The sequence below is a fragment of the Eurosta solidaginis genome, chromosome 5 (genome assembly GCF_040869045.1).
Source record: "Eurosta solidaginis isolate ZX-2024a chromosome 5, ASM4086904v1, whole genome shotgun sequence".
Lineage (NCBI taxonomy): Eukaryota > Metazoa > Arthropoda > Insecta > Diptera > Tephritidae > Eurosta > Eurosta solidaginis.
The window spans coordinates 165,824,730-165,846,075 of NC_090323.1; the positions used below are offsets into that span (position 1 = coordinate 165,824,730).

General features: G+C 35.5%; 1 protein-coding gene across 1 annotated transcript in view; it reads left to right on the forward strand.

Moving 5' to 3' along the window:
- Positions 1–563: 563 nt before the first annotated feature.
- Rh50 (Rhesus blood group-associated glycoprotein Rh50) overlaps positions 564–21,346 on the forward strand; it is a 127,476-nt gene continuing 106,693 nt past the window's right edge. The window contains exon 1 of the mRNA XM_067790210.1: positions 564–1,428. Within this exon, the coding sequence (XP_067646311.1) occupies positions 1,269–1,428 (160 nt within the window). The 5' untranslated portion in view covers positions 564–1,268. The remainder of the gene's footprint in view (positions 1,429–21,346) is intronic.

Consider the following 21,346-nt stretch of genomic DNA (forward strand, 5'->3'; position numbering starts at 1 on the left):
AATGTTATATATATAAAAAGTGGGCGTGGTTATCATCCGATTTCGCTCATTTTCAATACCAATCTATTCTGAGTCCAGGTAAGCTCGTGTACCAAATTTGGTGAAGATATCTCAATATTTACTCAAGTTATCGTGTTAACGGACAGACGGGCGGATGGACGGACGGACGGACATGGCTCAATCAAATTTTTTTTCGATACTGATGATTTTGATATATGTAAGTCTATATCTATCTCGATTCCTTTACACCTGTACAACCAACCGTTACCCAATCAAAGTTAATATACTCTCTGTGCAAAGCACTCTGAGTATAATAAACGGCATTCGTAACTGCCGCGCTACTGGAGGGTGGGAAGTGGCTGCCGCCCTAGACAACGACATTGCAAGCAGAAATATCACCACCCGCACCGATTTTTTCACTCATAATTGCCTCTAGATCTATGTACATACATACATATATATGCATATCCAAATTCCAGCGCTCGATGGCTAGCGCGGATCAACAAATCAGTCAGCGGCAGCGTCAAATTTCGCACAACAACGCTATTTGAATATCATGAAATTTTTTTAAAACAATTCAAATGTACCCCAACAGTTGGGCGATGCGGACGTAGCATTTTGCTGATAAAAATAGTTCTATTGAGCGCGAAAAAAAAAACAATTTTTTAGAAGTAAAACGAAGCTAACTTTTTTTTCACAAAAGCTTATCACATACTTTCAAGCTTGCTTAGTACAGATTTGTAAACGAAAAAATCGAAGTTCAAGAAAAAAGTTTTGTAAGAAGAAAGTTTTCGATTTTTCGTAATACTCTTTTTTCATTGCTTCACCAATACGTTAACGGTTTTTGTGATTTTCTTATTAAAACACGCGCGTGGTGGCAAAAAACAAACTTTTAACTTACTTTTAAAGGAAACGCAATGAACTGACAAAACACCAAAATTTCGTTTGTCGCGCGCATTTGCGTTAGTGTACTATGTGTTTTTACCGTTATGTGTAAATGTGTGCTAAAGCTGCTACTTAACAAAACCATCTCATATTGAGCTCTGACAATTTTGTGGTTAAGCCATTCACAAATAACTTTTTTCACGTACGTCAGACGACAGTGAGATTTTCAACGAGTTTTCCATCAATCTGGGCTTTGAACTACGAAAACTAAGCATCACTTGACTTTGTGTGTGTGAAGAATTACATTGCCTTCCAGTTCAATTGCTACTTGGATTCAAATTCTTTTCCTTTTCCTACTTTTGGTTAACATCCGTTGTGACAAGATGCACTCGCCTGTATCCCAAGTAACTGGATTCGGTGTCCTAATGATTGTGCAAATAATTTTACTTGCACTATTCTGGTTATTCGTGCGTTACAGTGACGAAGCTTTGCCACTCCTTGAAGGCAGCGAATTAGGCGAACAACACGTTTCCAAATATCCGCGTAAGTATCGAAAGTAGACAAACATTGTATGTAATTCTAAATGTATTAGATCTTAGCGTGCTTTTGAATTTTTTATGTACTTAGAACGGAAATAGGTTTGAGAAAGGGATAACAGTAGATGTAAGTTCATTAGGTTGGCCATTCCGTGAGTTTCACTTATTCGTATCGAAATAAATTTTTATTGAGTCCATCCGAAAGTAGGTCTGTTCATCAGTTTCAACGATAACATGAGCTAAGGTTGATATATCTTTCCCAAATTCGTTGGGAACAAAAATGGGTTGGCATAGAATATGGGAAGAATTTCTACTGCGTCCATTTTCAATATATAAGTCATTCAATATTTCTTTTAATAAATAATAGAGTTTTTACTATTTTCGATGTTATCGATAACATAAAAGTCGGAATTTCGATATCAGAATTTTCGAAAATTAAAAAAATGGAAAAACGCGATCATTTATTAGCGAAACATATGGGAATTGCGAAATCGGGAATCACGAAAATTGAAAAAATGCGATAATTGCTGAAGAAAACCGATAACAGATATCTAATAGATTGATCATCGGACACAGGTTACAAATTAAGTAAAATTTTGGAAAAAAGGGACGGGGCACCGCCTATATTAGATAAACAAAAAAAAAAAAACAAAACACCGGGATTCCACTCCATGTTGCGGTGTGTAAGACCGGGACCTGGGGGGCGGGGCGGAAGGGCCGAGATTCCGCTCCGAGCTCGACTAGTTCACCGTCTGCTATGTCGTCGTCTCCAGTCACTGATGCATGTAGCCATAAACATCTTCCCGTGTGCGGGTGATGTGAGGCGGTTTGTTTCTTGCTTAGGGAACGCCTGGTGACTAGAAGTAGTGTGCCATACTCAGTGTTGCCTTTAAAAAACCGTTCCCTGTGAACAATTCAACCGAAAAAAGCCCTGGGTTTATTTTACTACTCTCTCTATTGCCAGCGTTCTTCGACCTCGAAGGACCAGGAGCGACAAACCGGCACAAGGGTCAATTTATGGCGACCACATCATATCTGAAAGCAACCTGAGGAGGGCTGTGGCTGTAATGATCCCTAGTTTATGTTTGCTTATCGCAAAGGGGACCGGCATGTTTAGGCCACCCAGCTAAATCCGTCTGGCCTAACGGACGATCCACCCTAATACTTTAAAACTCAATAGGCCTCATGCTAAAAGCCATTTGAACAATGGCATAAGCCTTATATAAGTCAGAGGGAATTCTATGGCGAGGCTAAGCCTAATACTAAGGCATACATTTTCTGTGTGAACACTAAGGCGCTAAACTTAGGCGCACTAAGCTTAATGCTAAGGTATTTATCTTTAGGCAGAAATGTGTGTGGTTTGTCTCTACCAGCAAAACATGCACGAACATGTCCGTGAACTAGTGAAATGAACCAAGTCACTGTTCATTCATTTCTTTACTTGCTTCTACAATTATGCGTTAGCATACCTTCGCCAACAGAGAAGAATATGAACTTACATATTAGCGGGCATACTTACCTGTGCCGCACTATTGTGATATGCACTTACTTTTGGACTTACATATTAGTGGGTTTCCCTCTGCCCACCTATAACAATATGCACATACCCTTATATACAAACTAACATGCGTAGTAGCCATGCAGTTATCCCTTTTTCCATGCGTCTTGAGCGTCGGCAGATTGCCCCTCAAAACAGCTATCTCTCCGCTGGCTACTTTCACGAGGTCTTGGGTCGAGTCGTGAAGCATTCAGACTTGACTTGGATTTTAACATCGAATCAGACCACCAGCCACACTCCTCAGCAGGTAATTTATTGACTCTGCAACCTAATTTCCAAACTCAATTATATTTATTGTGTTTATCTAATATACATATATTTGCTTTCAATAAATTCATAATAGTGCCTTAATCCTATTTTCTGCTATTTCTTTTCATACTCAAATAGAACCTCTGGGGACTTGCCACACATTCCCCAAGGGTTTTTCATAATCTTTTACAAGCTACTCAAAATCCAGTAAAGATTTCAAGATAAAATTTGATAAACACATTACTTTGACGGCTATTGTATTTTGCTGGCGATATCAATTGAGAGCCACGCCCATATTTTTTATAGTAGTACAGATAAAAATGTCGATTGAATTTAAACGCAAAGTCCCTGTAACAAAAAACACTGTTGATATGATTTAGCATATATCTGTGATCACAAGCCATAATCGCGTAAGTCGAGATAGGATGATTTCCAAATTTAACTTTTAGCAGCATTTTAAACCTACTAAATAAACACTAACGATTTTAGATTTTAACAGTATATAATAGTCTATTGATTTTGAGTGATATTTGTGTATATTTGACTTTCATATTCGAGATCTAAAGTGTTATCTAAAACCTTTTGTTGACGTGAATTTAGACTTAGGCTGTTATGACGTGGCACCACCTACCTCAGATATAATTTTTTTTTTTTTTTTTTCAAAAACGTTTTTTATCAAGACGTTATTGAATATTATTCAATCTCAAAATTCTGTTGGAGAATAACCTAGGAAGAAATTTGTTTTAAGAAATAGCGTTTTTGAGAAAAATTAAAAGAAAAATGTGTGAGGGTGTTCATAAATCAAATTCTGAGATGAGGTTTTCGAAGAAGAAAAAAAATTGCTTAGACCAAGTTTACTTAAAGTAAGAAAGTCTAAGTTCCGGTGAAACCGAACATTATATACCCAGCTGTGCACTTGAAATGCTTTGTGTGGTTAATAGTGTTATAAGGCTGCGCAATAACACATATATGGTTCTATTTTGACTTATGGCATTAACAGTATTTTGGAAAGAGTAACAAAAAAGGGGCGGGTCACACCCATTTTCAAAATTTATTTAAGTTTTGTTATTAGCTCAACCATAACACCACTACTGAATATCAGTCAAATGTAATTAAATACCATAGAGTTATTGCAAACTTTGTTAGGGTTAGACCTTTAGGAAAAGTAATTATATAATTGGAGTGTCTCTGCCAAATTTCAATGTAATATTTGTAACTGCTTTTGATTTACGGCTTCTTAAACTTCCAAATTTTCTTCTTCTATATGTGGGTGATGCCACGTCCATATTCCAAAACTTTTTGTAGTTTATGTTTTGCATCATGAAACCAAATTTCATTAGCTTAGCAGTATTTTTTTTTTTTTTTTAATTATCTCATCTCATCTCCCACCTTCCCCTCTCTCAAACTGCTGCTTTTTAAATATTTTGCAATCGTTATATCTCTAGGTATTTTGACTAGACCAATGATATTGAGTATTTGGGCGGTCATAAATATATGTGAGCAATTTATGAAAAATGGGCAATGCTACGCCCTCCTCTCTAACAATACGTTTTTTTTACCCAGAGTCTACTTTACCCAGCTCAATAACAATTGGGTAAGTGATGGATAAGGATCCCAGCTTTAGCAATAAAGAAAAAGTAAGATATCAATTAAGAAATATTATATTGGAGCCATCTTAGCCATATTTCTAAAATATCGCGGGACTCTTTAAAGGATTATTCCAAGGAACATTCTTAGATTATTTCTAGACTATTTCGGGCATATATCTGCCTATTTCGACATCTTTTGGACTATAGCTTTCGACTATTTCAAAATTCGTACAGAAATTTCTATTAAGGCCCTTATTATGTATGTCACCGTGAATGTTTGCGTCGCATTCACTCACATTCACATTCACCCAGAATTCGTATTTTATAACTTCTTACGTATTCGCGTTCGTTCTCTTACGTAGTCACTACGTATTCACTGAGACTGTCAAACCAAATACGTAGCCAGTATAGCCACTTATTACTTTTGTTATTTCGGAAAACTTTGCAGTGCATTTTTTTTCGGAATAACATCGTTTCAAAGAGCTGGCAATATTTCAGCGAAACACCTGACAATCATTGTAAACACTGCTGACAATGGTAAAAAAAAGATAACATTACAATATTGTTTGAATGTTATTTTATCAGTTGCTTGTTTATTTTCCAATATGCTCTTTTATATTGAGCTGTGTAGTATATAAATATATAGTATATAAATATGTTTAACATGGAAAATTCCGTGGAAATTCCGAGGGTAGTGTTGTGCAGGCTTGCAGCCTTTTCGAGTGTGTGTACTTAGTCAAACTGGCTACGAGTTGCGGTTGAATTTTGTATGTTTCCTTATCTTTTTTCTAAGTGCTGCCGGCAATCGATTTGAGGATTTTGTTGCGGCTTTGCACTACAGCTGCAATTTTGGTACCATGCGCCTTGAAGCTCATACCACTATGGCCGCTTGGGCTACGCCCAAGCTTCCATAGGCATAGCCTCGTTGCAGTTTTTAACGCTACACTCCTTGTAACGTTAACCTGTTCTTTCTCATAATATAAAACTTGAAATTTTTTATGACAAACAAAATTTCTGGTAAAAGTCCAGAACAGGGGTCGACTGCTAATATGCGTCCAAAAATATAGAGGGAGGTGTCAAAAGACGCGTATTGACCTCGACAACAATAATCCGAAGGCGGAAAATAAAAATGTGTTCTCTGTCGGTAGATATTTACAGTTGAAGTCGGCAATTTTCACGTGGTTGTTGTAATGTCGTTGTAGTAATTGAAACTACGTTTTTATTTTATAACAAAACTTTTTTATATTTTTTTAAAACGCCTAAATGTATGCGTCTATTTTTTATTTTTTACAATCATGAAAATTTTTGAAAATTGAAAATCAATATTGAAACTTAAAATATTGATAATACATTTAAAAATTACAAAGTTCAAAGTAACTAAAATACAAAGTTAAATAAAAATAATAAGAACCCTACAGTCGTGCACTAGAAAAAATTTTGTGGGCAAAGGGATTTTGCACGCATTTAATTTTGATCCCACGCGTGGCTGAAGAATGCCAATGCGGAAAGGTGTTCTGCGCAAAAATAATATGGATGCCACCCCCGGTTTCGGAGGGATCCGGGGTAATTTTTCGGCTTTTCGTTTATAAATTTTGAACGAATTGATATTTTTATTTTCGTTTGACACCTCTCACGATATTTTTGGACGCGTATTAGCAGTCGACTGTTCTAGAGTATTACCAAATTTCTCATTTATTTTTTCAATATTTTGTGTTCGAATTTTATTAAATTCCCTCAATGTTCTTTCAAGTGGTATGTCGGGGTTGATTCTAGATAGGTAGAGTTTAACATGAGACAGTACCCAGATCGAAGTTTAGCTAGAGTGACGCGTATTTCCCTAGGGAGAGTGATTTCCTCCTCTGCTAGTTCTGGGAATTTTTCTTTGAGTACCGGATTTGCCGGACAAGTCCTGGCATAGAGATCCGACGCCTGTTTGAGGATATCACTGAGGACCTGTTTGTGATTTTTTGCTTCATACGGGTGTGTTGTCAGATGCCGTATTTCGTCATAATACTTACGGAGATGACCCCTTAAGCCCCTGGGCTTGGGATGGCCAGGTTTCTGGGTATTCAACACAAACTGTTTGTTAGCATCTCATTTCTCTTAATGGGGAGTACTCTCGCCTCATTATGTAGATGGTGTTCTGGGGACATAAAAAAACAGCCCGTAGCGGTTCTGAAGGCAGTATTTTGGGCCTCTGTTTTCTTCAAATGAGTATCATTTAGGCTTGGCGATCATATCGGTGACGCGTAGCATGCAATCAACCGGTCAATTGCTTTGTAAGTGGCAATGAGTGGTTTTTTGTCTTTACCCCAAATGCTGCCGGCAAAAGGATTGAGGATTTTATTGCGGCTCTGGATCGTAGGGATAATTGCATTTGCATGCTCTCCAAAATGTAGATCCTGATCGAACGTTTCAACTAGGATTTTTGGGTGTAAGACAGTCGGTAGCGTGATTCCGTCGACGTGGATGTTCAATATGGTCGACATTTGGCGCGTCCATGTTATAAATAAGGAGATTGTTGTTTATTTTATTAGCTAGCTCATCGATGGGTGGGCCTGGCCCTGTGGCCCTTATTGTGCAGTCATCGGCGTAGGAAGCGATAGTGACTCCTTCTGGTGGTGAAGCTAGCTTCGATATGTAGAAGTTAAACAGAAGCGAGGATAGGACACCACCCTGTGGTACCACTTGTTTAATGGGCTTAGATGTTGCGTTCCTGAATTGTACCAATGTTTGCCGACATATAATTTGCGATACACGTTTTAATTTACTACGTTGTTGGAGAATCACTGATTTATAAGCAGGAACGGAAAATAATAATTATTTTTTTTCGGAGTCGAAAAAGTGAAAATGTTTGAGTTCCCAGGTATCCCTATAGCAATATCATGTCGAATCATGCATCCTTTTTATTTTTCGAACTTTTTCCATAAAAGTACACATAAAAAGTAAAATCTGTATTTTTATTTTTTTAGTCCGATAGAACTCGGACTTTTAAAAATAAAAGTCAGGAAATAAAAGTTAAATCCGGACTTTTATTTTTTAAGAAACGGCTTATCCGAATTAAAAAAATTGTTTGTTTCGGATAAGCCGTTTCTTAGTTATTAAGCGGGACTTTTATTTTGGCCTTAAAAAATGAAAGTCCGGATTTAACTTTTATTTCCGGACATTTTAAAAATATTTTTATTTGCCTTCAAATATTATAATTTATTAAATTTTAATGAGCTCGAGGCAGTTTAAAAAATTGAAACACAGTTTAAATTTTTATATTTCAATTTTATTTGGTCGATATTTCGATCTCATTCTGAGATCATCCTCAGGAAACAATTGAATATGTTTTACCGACCGGTAAAACATATTCAATTATTTCCGGACTTTTATTTTTAAAAGTCCGAGTTTAGCTAGTTCTATCGGACTCAAAAAATAAAAATCCGAAAATAATTTTTATCTTGATCCAAATATATTAAAAGTTCAAAATTAATAGTTTTGCAAGGAATTATATTATAAAAGGAATAACAGTTTCGGTCCCTGTTTATAAGTAAATTAAAAAAAAAGTAGCACGGAGTAATAATTATTATAGTTATTAAAAAATTTACGATAAAATTATTAATTTTATTTTCCTATTACTCAGAATTAGTTTTTGACATAAAACTAAGAAAATAAGGATCGTGACGAAAGACAATGACAAAACTATGGTATAACTATTTGTTATAATCATTCTCATTTTAAATGGTTTTTTTTTTTGTACTCGTAAAAGTTCTTTTAAAAACTTTTCCTTGGTGAAAGTGTATGGGATTCCGGGGATACCCATAGCATTTTCATGACAAATCATGCATCCCATTTAAAAAAAAAAACCACAAAAAAACTAAAATCCGGACATTTATTTTATAAGGCCGAAAATAAAAGTTAAATCCAGACTTCTATTTTTTAAGAATAGAATAAAAGTGCGACCCCATAACTAAGATACGGTTCGTCGAAATGAAATGAATTTTTTACCAATCCATTCTCGTAAATATCTGGATTTGAAACCTGTAGGGACACTACAGTTTTTTCCACTAACAGTAGAAACTTGATATTGAAAAACCATAACCAATTGTTGGTGTTGTTGTAGCGATAAAGAAACTCCCCGAAGGTTCGGGGAATGTTATCGATGTTGATGGTCCTTTACCGGATATATATCCGGTATGTTCCGGTAACAAACACCTTTAAGGTACAAGCTCGACCATCTCGGGAACGATTTATTATGACCACATTGAACCTTCTAGGCCATACCACCAATAGTTTTTTCTGAAGGACTTTTATTACAAAAGGAATAATAGTTTGGGTCCCTGGTTATAATTTTTATAGGTTTCGCTTTTTTTTTATTCCCGTAAAATTTGACGAAATAAGCATACACATTGAACGAAGCTCTAAATATAACCTTTATCGGCTGTCTATGAAAAATTTCAACCTTTTTTTCACGAAATGTTAAGGTTCTCAATTTTTACTCAAAAATTATAAAAAACGACAATTAAAAAGCGAAGTGAATGAAGCAAACGCGACCCAGAAGCAAGTGAATATTTTGACAGCAAAAATGAGTGTTCGTGACACCTTGCGTCGCTATATAATAGGAAAAAACGTAAGACAATCACCTGTAATCACCGATAGTCACCAAAGTGAATGAATGCTGTTATATGATACGAATTTGGTTTCACTTGGGTGAAAGTGACTCCTCGCGTCGCTTTGCGTTATACATAATAACGCCATAAAGCTTAAAAAAGTGCGAACATATAATCTTTCTAATATTTGATAAAATCATTTCGTTTTTATTTATGACTGCTGACTGTCCCTTAAATATCGCTAAAAGTACGTATTGGGATTAAATCTCAACGTTTTGTTCTTTCTAATATGGTTAAATATTTAGGGATTATTTTGGACCAAAAACTGTCCTTTGACTGCATGGAACTATCTTATGATAAATATTATCTTCATCTCGGGCCATAGTGATATCCCGTGTAACTTTCAAGCGGATATTTTAGTCCACATCGGTATAATTGAACAGGATGGATATGGCTGTAAGGATTTCGGGATTCCACTGGCCACTTTTGGTCTGCTCCTCCATAGATGGATCTCGAGTCAGCTCAGCTAGCGTTGGGCGGAGACCAGCTCTTGCAAGATAGTGAAATCCTTCTGGCCGGAAATGCATGGCAGGAGGTCTGCCGAAATAATTGGGTATATCCATGATCATTGGATTTTGACAAGACACTGTCCAATTGGAATCCATGCGGTACGTCTCAATATACTGGAAACCCCATTCTGCTGCAACTGTATGGAGGATGATGAGGTGAAATCGTCGCACCACTTTATGCTCGACTGCTCAGCATTTGCCAGAAAAAGGAAAAAGTATTTCGGTCTCGACTCAGTGGATCTCCGGAGGATTAATCCAGGGTTGAGATCGGCCTCATTCGAAATTATATCGTTGCTACGCAACTGTCGAAGTGAGCTTCCCCTAACGGAGCGGCTAACACATATGCTAACCTTTTTCAATTAGAGAAAGAAGTTTTTCTAAGCGTAGTCGCCCTCGGCAGTGATTTGGCAGACAACCCGAGTGTATTTCTGCAATGAAAAGCTTCTCAGTGAGAACTAATCTGCCTTGCAGCTGCCTTTCGTAGTCGGCGTAAAATATGTACATATGTCCCGTCCCGCTAATTCGTAGGAAAATTATACGGCGCACGACGGAAATTCGAAGAGAAGCTCGATCTTAATCTCTTCGAAGTTATATCTCGTCTTGTATTTATTTTACTTAGTTTAATATTTCTGTAATATGTTATAGCTGGAGCAATATCAAATGGATATCGGTAAGAGTGCTGCGTTATATAAGAAATAAACCAAAGTTTTGCTAGTAAGAGAAAATGTTTGTAAAAAAATTAAGTTTTTTTGTTGACAAAACGGTTGACAAAAATCTTTAAACTTTTTTCTTGAGCCAATTAGTTACAAAATAGCTAGCACCATGTCTCATAAACACTGATCTTATTTTGATGTATGTAAATTAAAATCTTTTGCATTCCTTACATTTTTGTAGGCACGATACTTTTTCTGTTAAATATTTGTTTTTTGTTACGTACAAGATAACAAGCTCAAAGCAAATATAGAAAAATACGCTGCCTTAAATAACAAATATTCAAATGAGATGCAAATAAGAATACAAATATCATAATTTCTTCTAAACGATGCAATTCATATTACGTTTCGCTAAATGCTATAATTGCTGATTTTATCACTGCTAAATGTCTGTGAAATGAAAAATGGTTCCGGCCATATTACAACAACTGTTAACTGCTAAATAAAACTGGTATATAAGCCACGTGATTTTTCATACCTTTCGTGAAAATGAAATGGTATATTAACTTTGGTCCGATGTTTGTAACATTGAGAAATATAGAAGATAGGCTCACCGTTAAGTATACCGAATTGATCATATTAGACATTATTATATTAGACATTTGTCGGATTCGGTAGGATCGGACCACTATAACATATATCTCCCATACAACCGATCGTTCAGATAGACGCTTTTGGTCATTCTTGCCGCAATTTAGAAAGTATAGACGTTAAACTTGGTGATATTTATTCTAATATATCATAGAAGATTTCCTGTAAAAATCATTTCGATCGGAGCTATATATAATATACATCCCATACAACCGATCGTTCAGATAAGGTGGTTGTTTGCCATTTTTATACTCAGCTGAGCAGAGCTCACAGAGTATATTAACTTAGTTCGCATAACGGTAATCCGTAACGGCATAAACTAATCGAAATAGATATAGACTTCTATATATCAAAATGATCTGGGCGAAAAAAAAAATTCATTTAGCCATGTCCGTCCGCCCGTAAACACGATAACTTGAGTAAATTTTGAGGTATCTTGATGAAAATTCGTATGTACGTTCCTGAGCGCTCACCTCAGATCTTTATTTAAAATGAATGAAATCGGACTATAACCACGCCCACTTTTTCGATATCGAAAATTTCGAAAAACCGATAAAGTAGGATAATTCATTACCAAAGACGGATAAAGCGATGAAACTTGTTAGGTGCGTTCACCTTATGACGCGAAATAGAAAATTAGTAAAATTTTGGACAATGGGCGTGGCACCGCCCACTTTTAAAAGAAGGTAATTTAAAAGTTTTGCAAGCTGTAATTTGGCTGTCGTTGAAGATATCATGATGAAATTTGGCAGGCACGTTACTCCTGTTACTATATGTGTGTTAAATAAAAATTACCAAAATCGGATAACGAACACGCCCACTTTAAAAAAAAATTGTATTTAAGTCAAATTTTAACAAAGAATTTAATATCTTTACAGTATATATGTAAATTTTGTCAACATTCTTATCCAGTAATAATATGGTGCAACAAAATACAAAAATAAAAGAAAATTTCAAAATGGGCGTGGCTCTGCCCTTTTTCCTTTAATTCGTCTAGAATACTTTTAATGCCATAAGTCGAACAGAAATTAACCAATCCTTGTAAAATTTGGTAGGAGCATAAATTCTATGACGATAACTGAAATCGGTTGAAGCCACGCCCAGTTTTTATACACAGTCGACCTTCTGTCCTTCCGCTCAGCCGTTACCACGATAACTTGAGCAAAAATCGATATATCTTTACTAAAATTAGTTCACGTACTTATCTGAACTCACTTTATCTTGGTATAAAAAATGGCCGAAATCCGACTATGACCCACTTCTCCGATATCGAAAATTACGAAAAATTAAAAAAAATTCCGTAATTCTATACCAAATATGAAAAGAGAGATGAAACGTGGCAATGGATTGGTTTAATGACGCAAACTATAACTTTAGAAAAAACTTTATAAAATGGGTGTGACACCTATCATAATAAGTAGAGGAAAATGAAAAGTTCTGCAGGCCGAAATCAAAATCCCTTGGAATCTTGGCCGGAATACTGTTCGTGGTATTATATATATAAATAAATTAGCGGTACCCGACAGAGGATGTTCTGGGTCACCCTGGTCCACATTTTCATCGATATCTCGCGATATCGAGGCGCCCACCTATAGAACTTGGGCCCACTCCCTTTTAAAATACTCATTAACACCTTTCATTTGATACCCACATCATACAAATACATTCTAGAGTGACCTCTGGTCCACCTTTATGGCGACATCCCGAAATGGCATCCATCTATAGAACTATGGCCCATTCACTCATAAAATACTCTTTAATGCCTTTCATTTGATACACATGTCATACAAACACATTCCAGGGTTACCCTAGGTTCATTTTGTTAAATGGTGATTTTCCCTTATTTTGCCTCCAAAGCTCTCAGCTGAGTATGTAATGTTCGGTTACACCCGAACTTAACCTTCCTTACTTGTTTATTTTATATTTATCTTAAAAATCGTTTAGATATGTACATCTGTTCACTATATATTTCTTATCTTATACATCCGATTATTTGGAGATTACGAAGGGGATAAGATTATTGTTCAGCCCCGTTCATGAAAGGTATGAAGTCTTCGGCACAACCGAAGACAGTCTCGTCCTTACTTGTTTTTTTTTTTTTTTTGTTTTTTTTTGTGTTGGAAAACACAGTTAAGTTGTTCTGTTTTAGGGAGTGTGAATGTTGGTTTGTATGTATGCAAGTTTATGTTATTATTCCCTCAACTGTTTGTTTATTTAAGAGCAGTGATATGAATTTATGGTTTTCTCACAATTCAATATTCTGCGACATGTACTTACTTAAATTCATACATACATAAATAGCTATTAAAACTGTATGAACATTGCGTTACTCATACGACAAGTGGCACTTACATATTAACACCAACTTTAACAAATCAGTGGTGTTTTACATATGGTCGTAAATTATTTATATTCTGCAGTTAAGCTGCTACATTAATTTATAAATGCATGTCGAACTAAGTTTTTCTTTTTTTGTTTTTTCATCAGCATTGATATGGGTTGACTTGTGTATCAAAGGGATCCATAAATTTTAAATGGCTTACTGATTCAATCTGAACAAACAGGCATAATTCTATCTTTAGTTCTTTTTTGTTTTTTTTTTTTTTTTTTGGAAATGTTGCAAATAATATAAGTATGTGTATGTCAGTATAAATGATAGGCCAATATTTCATAAAAAAACAAAAGGGTGTGAGTGCTTATGTACGTGTGTGAAAAAGTTATAGTTATTTGGCATCATAAAACTAGACAAAGTTCTTGCTACCCATATAGTAAATCGAACTGTAAATATAATTTGTTAAGTCCCTGGTCCATTTCCTGGAAAGAAACATCACAAAAACACTTCCCGGGTTGTTGTGAAGGTATCCTCTTAAAGGTTTCAGAGCCCATAAGCTGCATACAAACATATGTATGTACATTCTTCTTTTTATATTTAGATAGACTAGAATGTAGGATCTTCTGCATAACTTTTAAGAAGTTTTTATCTCTTACTCGCTCTCTCCCTCTGTATGTACTTTTATTCAATTCTCTCTCTGTGTCTCTTTCACCCTCTTCATTCCTTCCCTTCTTTTCTCTCTAGCTACTCTTCTTCCTTACACCCCCACCCGCGCTCCATCTATCCATACAACTCTATCTTTGTTACTCTATCTCTTTCTCCTTTCCTGGTTTTTCTTCTCTCCAGTTCATTTTATTCTTCTGCATCCATTATTCCCAGTCCCAGTCCCAGAGAGTTGTACTTATTTTTTAATATTGTTTCATCAAAAAATAAAAAACACAAAATGTTGTCCAAAGAAAAGTCAAATAAGAACCACTCTTACCATTTTGGTGTATGAAAAATAGATTTGATACGATTCTAAAACCTACTCAGTATTCTCACAACATTTCATGAGAATCGGTTCAGCCGTTTCAAAGGGGTATTTTAAAAGATCTAAAAATTTCATGAAAATTTAAAATTTTTTATCCAAGTATGCGATTTGCAGCCCAATCAATTTTAGTCAAAGAAAGTTCAGGTTGCAAATCTATCAAAATTTGTAAAGATTTTTAAAATTTCTTTCCGTGGAATGATTCAGACTGGCTTTCATACTAAGAGCACATAAATATAAAGTTGTTATTATGAAAAAACACACTTCGGAAACTTACCAAAAATTCGAAATTTTTACTTATATTTTCTTGAATAAAACTGGTTGGGTCAAAAAACAAATACTCAAAAAAATCTTTAAAATTCTGAATAAAAATAAAAATTCGAAGTTTTCAAGAAAACTTTTTCTAACACACAATTTCAGTTACGCAAATCATAACATTGTCATCTTAAATTATCAAAAATGAAAAAAATAGTATAATTGATAAAATTTGCTAAAACCTGCCGCTGCTATTTTTGCGTTCGCAACTATATGTACATGTAAGTGCTATCCTGTTTGGTATTAATTGGCTTAGCCAGTGTTTTCATGATAATGTAAAATTATGGTGAGTTTAATTGGGTTGGCGAATGTTGATACTTAAATTGTTAATGCTAGGTGTACGAGAGTATAAATGACAAACTGGAGTGTGAACATAGGGTATGTAGGGGAAATCTGTAGTTCAAAGCTGGTGCGCTTATAGTGCATTCCGAACAACTACTAGTCCGCCATATATCTCCTTTTTTACATGCATTGTGCATTACCTTTTCGTTAGTTTCAAACAAGATACAAATTTTCACTTAAGAACTAGATGCTTGTTGGATATTTTGCTAAGGTCTAGCTCTTTCTTGGTTCGTTGGCTTCGAACTAGACCGAAATTCTATATGTTGCTTCTAGTACTATATTATCCCCTTTTCCGATAGTCCCAAATCGATGGAAAAGTGGGGAGAAAAAAAATATACTTATAGTCGAAGCTTCTTAAAACTGGTATCAGTTTTTTTGTTTGTGGCCTATTACTCAAATATGCAGTTGGGGTCAAAATCTTAGTAGTGCTTAAGTAAGGCGCATTTCATATTATTTTATTGCACAAATATTTTTGTTATGCAGCGTAAAATCCATTAGACTAAGAAGTTGGCTTCAAAACATGCGATCACTTCTTAGGATTTATCTCTTAGTTTTGTTAAATTTGTATGAAATTTAATATGCAGCGGCTTCTTAGTAAGTCAAGATCTTAGCAGTGCGTGAAAGAGCGTACAAAAAAATTATATTATCGCCACTATTTTTGTGAAAAGTTTAAAAGGAACGGTGGGGTTAGTTTATTTAATTGATATTCTATAGCTTACGACCAAATCATTGTTACTCCTTATATAGTAATGGCGATAAAGAAGAATTACGCACCTGAACAGCGCGCCCTCATAAAAATATTGATCGCTGATGGCAAATCTTATGTGGATATTTTGCTTTTTTTGATTAGGTGCTCACCAATAATGATACATAATGCCATCAAGTACCAACTAGGTGCAAAAACTGTGGAAGAAAGCCAGGAATGTCGGTGGGAGAAGTTAAGTCCGTCGTCAGGTAACCAAAGCAGTTTACACGTGCGCTGCTACTGAGGTTAAAGACGCCTTAAAAGTGTCTTCAATCGTTTAGACTATTTTTCGGCATTTGCGTGGGCATGGCCTAGATGCCCAGAGTTCAATAAAAGTACCGTTGTTGGTTAAAACGCATGTATAAAGCAGACTGCCAAAGAACATTATATGGTCAGACGAGTCGAAGATTGTCATGTATGTGAAAAAGGATCACGCCAATGTGTAAGACGGCCACCTAATACCGAATACCATCGGAAGTATACAACAAAAACCGTAAAGCATGAAGGTTCCAGTATTATGGTCTGGGCATGCTTTTCTGGGCTAGGCATGGAACCCATTCATTGTTTTAAGGAAATTATGAGCGGCGCTTCATTAGTTGATATATTCAAGAACAAATTGCTGTCATATGCGAGAGAAGAAATTCCACTTTTTTGGATGTTCCAGCAAGACAACAGTCCAAAATATACGAGCAAAGTAGCAAAAAAAGATTTAGAGGAAAGCCAGGTCAACGTTACAAGAAATAAGCACCATTGAAAATATGTGGGTTGATGTCAAAGAGGCAATATCCCAAAGCACACAACATAGAATACACAACTCTCGAAAGTTGTAAAAAGCACATGGGACTCGATTTTAAAAGATGCCTAAAACTTGTTGACTCAAAGTCACGTCGCTGTGCTGTAATTCTATAGAGTAAGGATCTAGCAACTAAAAAAAATAATCTAAATATTAGTTAATACCCAATGTATAATAAGTAAGGAAGGCTAAGTTCGGGTGAAACCGAATATTACATACTCAGCTGAGAGCTATGGAGATAAAATAAGGGAAAATCACCATGTAGGAAAATGAATCTAAGGTAACCCTGGAATGTGTTTGTATGACATGTGTATCAAATGAAAGATGTTAATGAGAATTTTAAAGAGCGTGGACTTAGTTCTATAGGTGGACGCCTTTTCGCGATATCGCCATAAAGGCGGACCAGGGGTGGCTCTAGAATTCGTTTGTACGATATGGGTATCAAACGAAAGATGTTAATGAGTATTTTAAAAGGGACTGGGCCTTAGTTCTATAGGTGGACGTCTTTTCGAGATATCGCCATAAAGGTGGACCAGGGGTGACTCTAGAATTCGTTTGTACGATATGGGTATCAAATGAAAGATGTTAATGAGTATTTTAAAAGGGAGTGGGCCTTAGTTCTATAGATGGATGCCTTTTCGAGATATCGCCATAAAGGCGGACCAGGGGTGGCTCTAGAATTCGTTTGTACGATATGGGTATCAAATGAAAGATGTTAATCAGTATTTTAAAAGGGAGTGGGCCTTAGTTCTATTGATGGATGCCTTTTCGAGATATCGCCATATAGGTGGGCCAAGGGTGACTCTAGAATTCGTTTGTACGATATGGGTATCAAACGAAAGATGTTAATGAGTATTTTAAAAGGGACTGGGCCTTAGTTCTAGAGGTGGACGTCTTTTCGAGATATCGCCATAAAGGTGGACCAGGGGTGACCCTAGAATTCGTTTGTACGATATGGGTATCAAATGAAAGATGTTAATGAGTATTTTAAAAGGGAGTGGGCCTTAGTTCTATAGGTGGATGCCTTTTCGAGATATCGCCATAAAGGTGGGCCAAGGGTGACTCTATAATTCGTTTGTACGATATGGGTATCAAATAAAAGATGTTAATGAGTATTTTAAAAGGGAGTGGGCCTTAGTTCTATAGGTGGATGCCTTTTCGAGATATCGCCATAAAGGTGGACCAGGGGTAACTCTAGAATTCGTTTGTACGATATAGGTATCAAATGAAAGATGTTAATGAGAATTTTAAAGGGCGTGGGCTTAGTTCTATAGGTGGACGCCTTTTCGCGATATCGCCATAAAGGCGGACCAGGGGTGGCTCTAGAATTCGTTTGTACGATATGGGTATCAAACGAAAGATGTTAATGAGTATTTTAAAAGGGACTGGGCCTTAGTTCTATAGGTGGATTCCTTTTCGAGATATCGCCATAACGGTAGACCAGGGGTGACTCTAGAATTCGTTTGTACGATATAGGTATCAAATGAAAGATGCTAATGAGTATTTTAAAAGGGAGTGGGCCTTAGTTCTATAGGTGAATGCCTTTTCGAGATATCGCCATAAAGGTGGACCAGGGGTGACTCTAGAATTCGTTTGTACGATATGGGTATCAAATGAAAGATGTTAATGAGTATTTTTAAAGGGAATGGGCCTTAGTTCTATAGGTGGACGTCTTTTCGAGATATCGCCATAAAGGCGGACCAGGGGTGACTCTATAATGTGTTTGTACGATATGGCTATAAAATTAACGGTATTAATGAGGGTTTTAAAACGGCGTGGCCCTTAGTTGTATATATGAATGCATTTTCTAGATATCGACCAAAATGTGGACCAGGGTGACCCAGAACATCATCTGTCGGGTACCGCTAATTTATTTATATATGTATTACCGTTTTCATTTTCTTCTACTTAATATGGTAGGTGTCACACCCTTTTTACAAAGTTTTTTTCTAAAGTTATATTTTGCGTCAATAAAGCAATCCAATTACCGTGTTTCATCCAGTTTTTCGTATTTGGTATAGAATTATGTAATTTTTTTAATTTTTCGTATTTTCGAAATCGAAAAAGTGAGCGTGGTCGTAGTCGGATTTTGGCCATTTTGTATACCAAGATAAAGTGAGTTCAGATAAGTACGTGAACTGAGTTTAGTAAAGATATATCGATTTTTGCTCGAGTTATCGTGTTAACGGCCATGCGGAAGGAAGATTGTGTATAAAAATTGGGCGTGGCTTCAACCGATTTCGCCCATTTTCATAGAAAATAGTTATCGTCATAGAATATACACACCTACCAAATATCACAAGGGTTGGTAAATTTTTGTTCGACTTATGGCATTAAAAGTATTCTAGATGGATTAAATGAAAAGGGGGGAGCCACGCCCATTTTGAAATTTTCTTTTATTTTTGTATTTTGTTGCACCATATCATTACTGGAGTTGAATGTTGACATAATTTGCTTATATACTGTAAAGATATACAATTTTTTGTTAAAATTTGACTTAAAAAAAAAAATTTTTTTTAATTAGGCGTGATCTTCATCCGATTTAGTTAATTTTTAGCACATATATAGTAATAGGAGTAACGTTCCTGCCAAATTTCATCATGATATCTTCAACGACTGCCAAATTACAGCTTGCTAAACTTTGAAATTACCTTCTTTTAAAAGTGGGCGATCTGAGATGAGCGCCCAGGAACCTACATACCAAGTTTCATCAAGATACCTCAAAATTTACTCAAGCTATCGTGTTAACGGTCGGACGGACGACGTATAAAAATGGTAATTTTTTTCCTTGACAAAAACTCTTAAAATAACAAAAAGTTTTCAAACGAGTACCTGAAAACGCGTTTGGATCATAATCCGGTGGCGTATAATTATCATTCAATTCTATTTAAAAGTTATTAGCAAACGTTTTGTAAAAACTCGCAGGTTTTTATTAGCCATCAAATTAAGTACGCAATCTATTAATTGAACATGAAAATACTTTTTTAAAGAAAATTTACTTAATTTCGTTCTTAAAAAATTATTTAAATCTCGCAACATAAACGAATAGGTAGTTAAAGCAGATTTGGTCCTAACCGTTAAAGCGTTTAACTTAATAGACCCGAAACCGAATAGGGTTACGTCTGACCTCGATACTAATAAGTACGTAGGACATTCAATGATAATCAGGTTAAATCAAATTAAGGTTTGTCTTCGCAAATTCAGCATAAATAAAAAGAGTTTAGTATAGTTTTACATAGGAAATAAGTGACCTAGAATGTTGAGCTATTGTGCATAGGCCGGCAAAGTATAAGTCCCTTTTACATTAGAAAATCATTGAACTTAAGTCGATCATAACATAGACTAAGAGGGTGATAAAGGAGGGAAGTAGTACAACAGAGCCGTGCCAAGCAGTTCTTAAAATTTTTGTTGCTAATTCTTCTTGTATTCCGTGTTTTATTTCAAAGAGGAATTGGTAAATGTAAAGGGGAATGGAAGACACAAAAGGAAATGCCAGCAGAATTGAATTCAAGAAATATGTAATGTAATTCAATAATTAGAAGTCGGAAATAATAAATTATTCCTTTATTAATAGATATTCACAAAAAACCGAATAATTACCCTCAAAAGGCTGGGAAACTGGCGAAAATTGTATCAGCGCAAAACGCCTTTTTAGTTAATTCTTTCCTGTGTACAACCATATCACTAAAATTACATCAACCACATGAAAGTCTTAAACATTTTTTTTGCAAAAATATCTTGACAGAGTAAAAGTATTACTTTTCCGCCTTCGGATTATTGCTTCCGAAATTAAAACGCGTCATTTAACACCTCTACCGAATTTTTTTGACATGTATTAAAAATCGACGCCTGTGATAAATAATTCCTTCCATTGAATATTTATTTCTGAATTTAATACCAAATTCAGTTTTCTTCAAAAGATACTAAAATATCAATACTCACAAATATCTATGAATGCGGAATTATCTTAATTAAAGATTTCGCATATGTGGAGCCAAGTAACCATCGCACATTTTAAAATTGTGTAATTTTCGGCACAAACATATTAATACACATTCTAGGTATAATAAATTAGTTCCTGACGTATATTTGCTTGTCGGGGAAGCCTTTTTTCACTTCCATTTAAGTTCATCCCGTTTAAATAGCAAATTGTTTAATTTCTCGCAACTTTTGACAGCAGACCACCTACTTAAAAGCTATTTTAAAAACTTAAAATCGCGCTCATGTCACTTTAAATTTAATTTTTTTTTAGAGATAAAATAGTGTTTAAGTGGACTATAACAGACTTGAAATGATATTAAATTTAGAACCATGTTTAAACCAATAAAACTATTTATTTCGACTATGACTACGGGCCATTATCTTTAACTCAATTAAAATTCCTTTAAACTATATTTTAGCGGCTACAACCGTGGTGCGATGGTAGCGTGTTCCGCCTAGCACACCGAAGATGCTGGGCTTACGCAACGCACAAAGCAATATCAAAATTTTAGAAACAAGTTTTTTC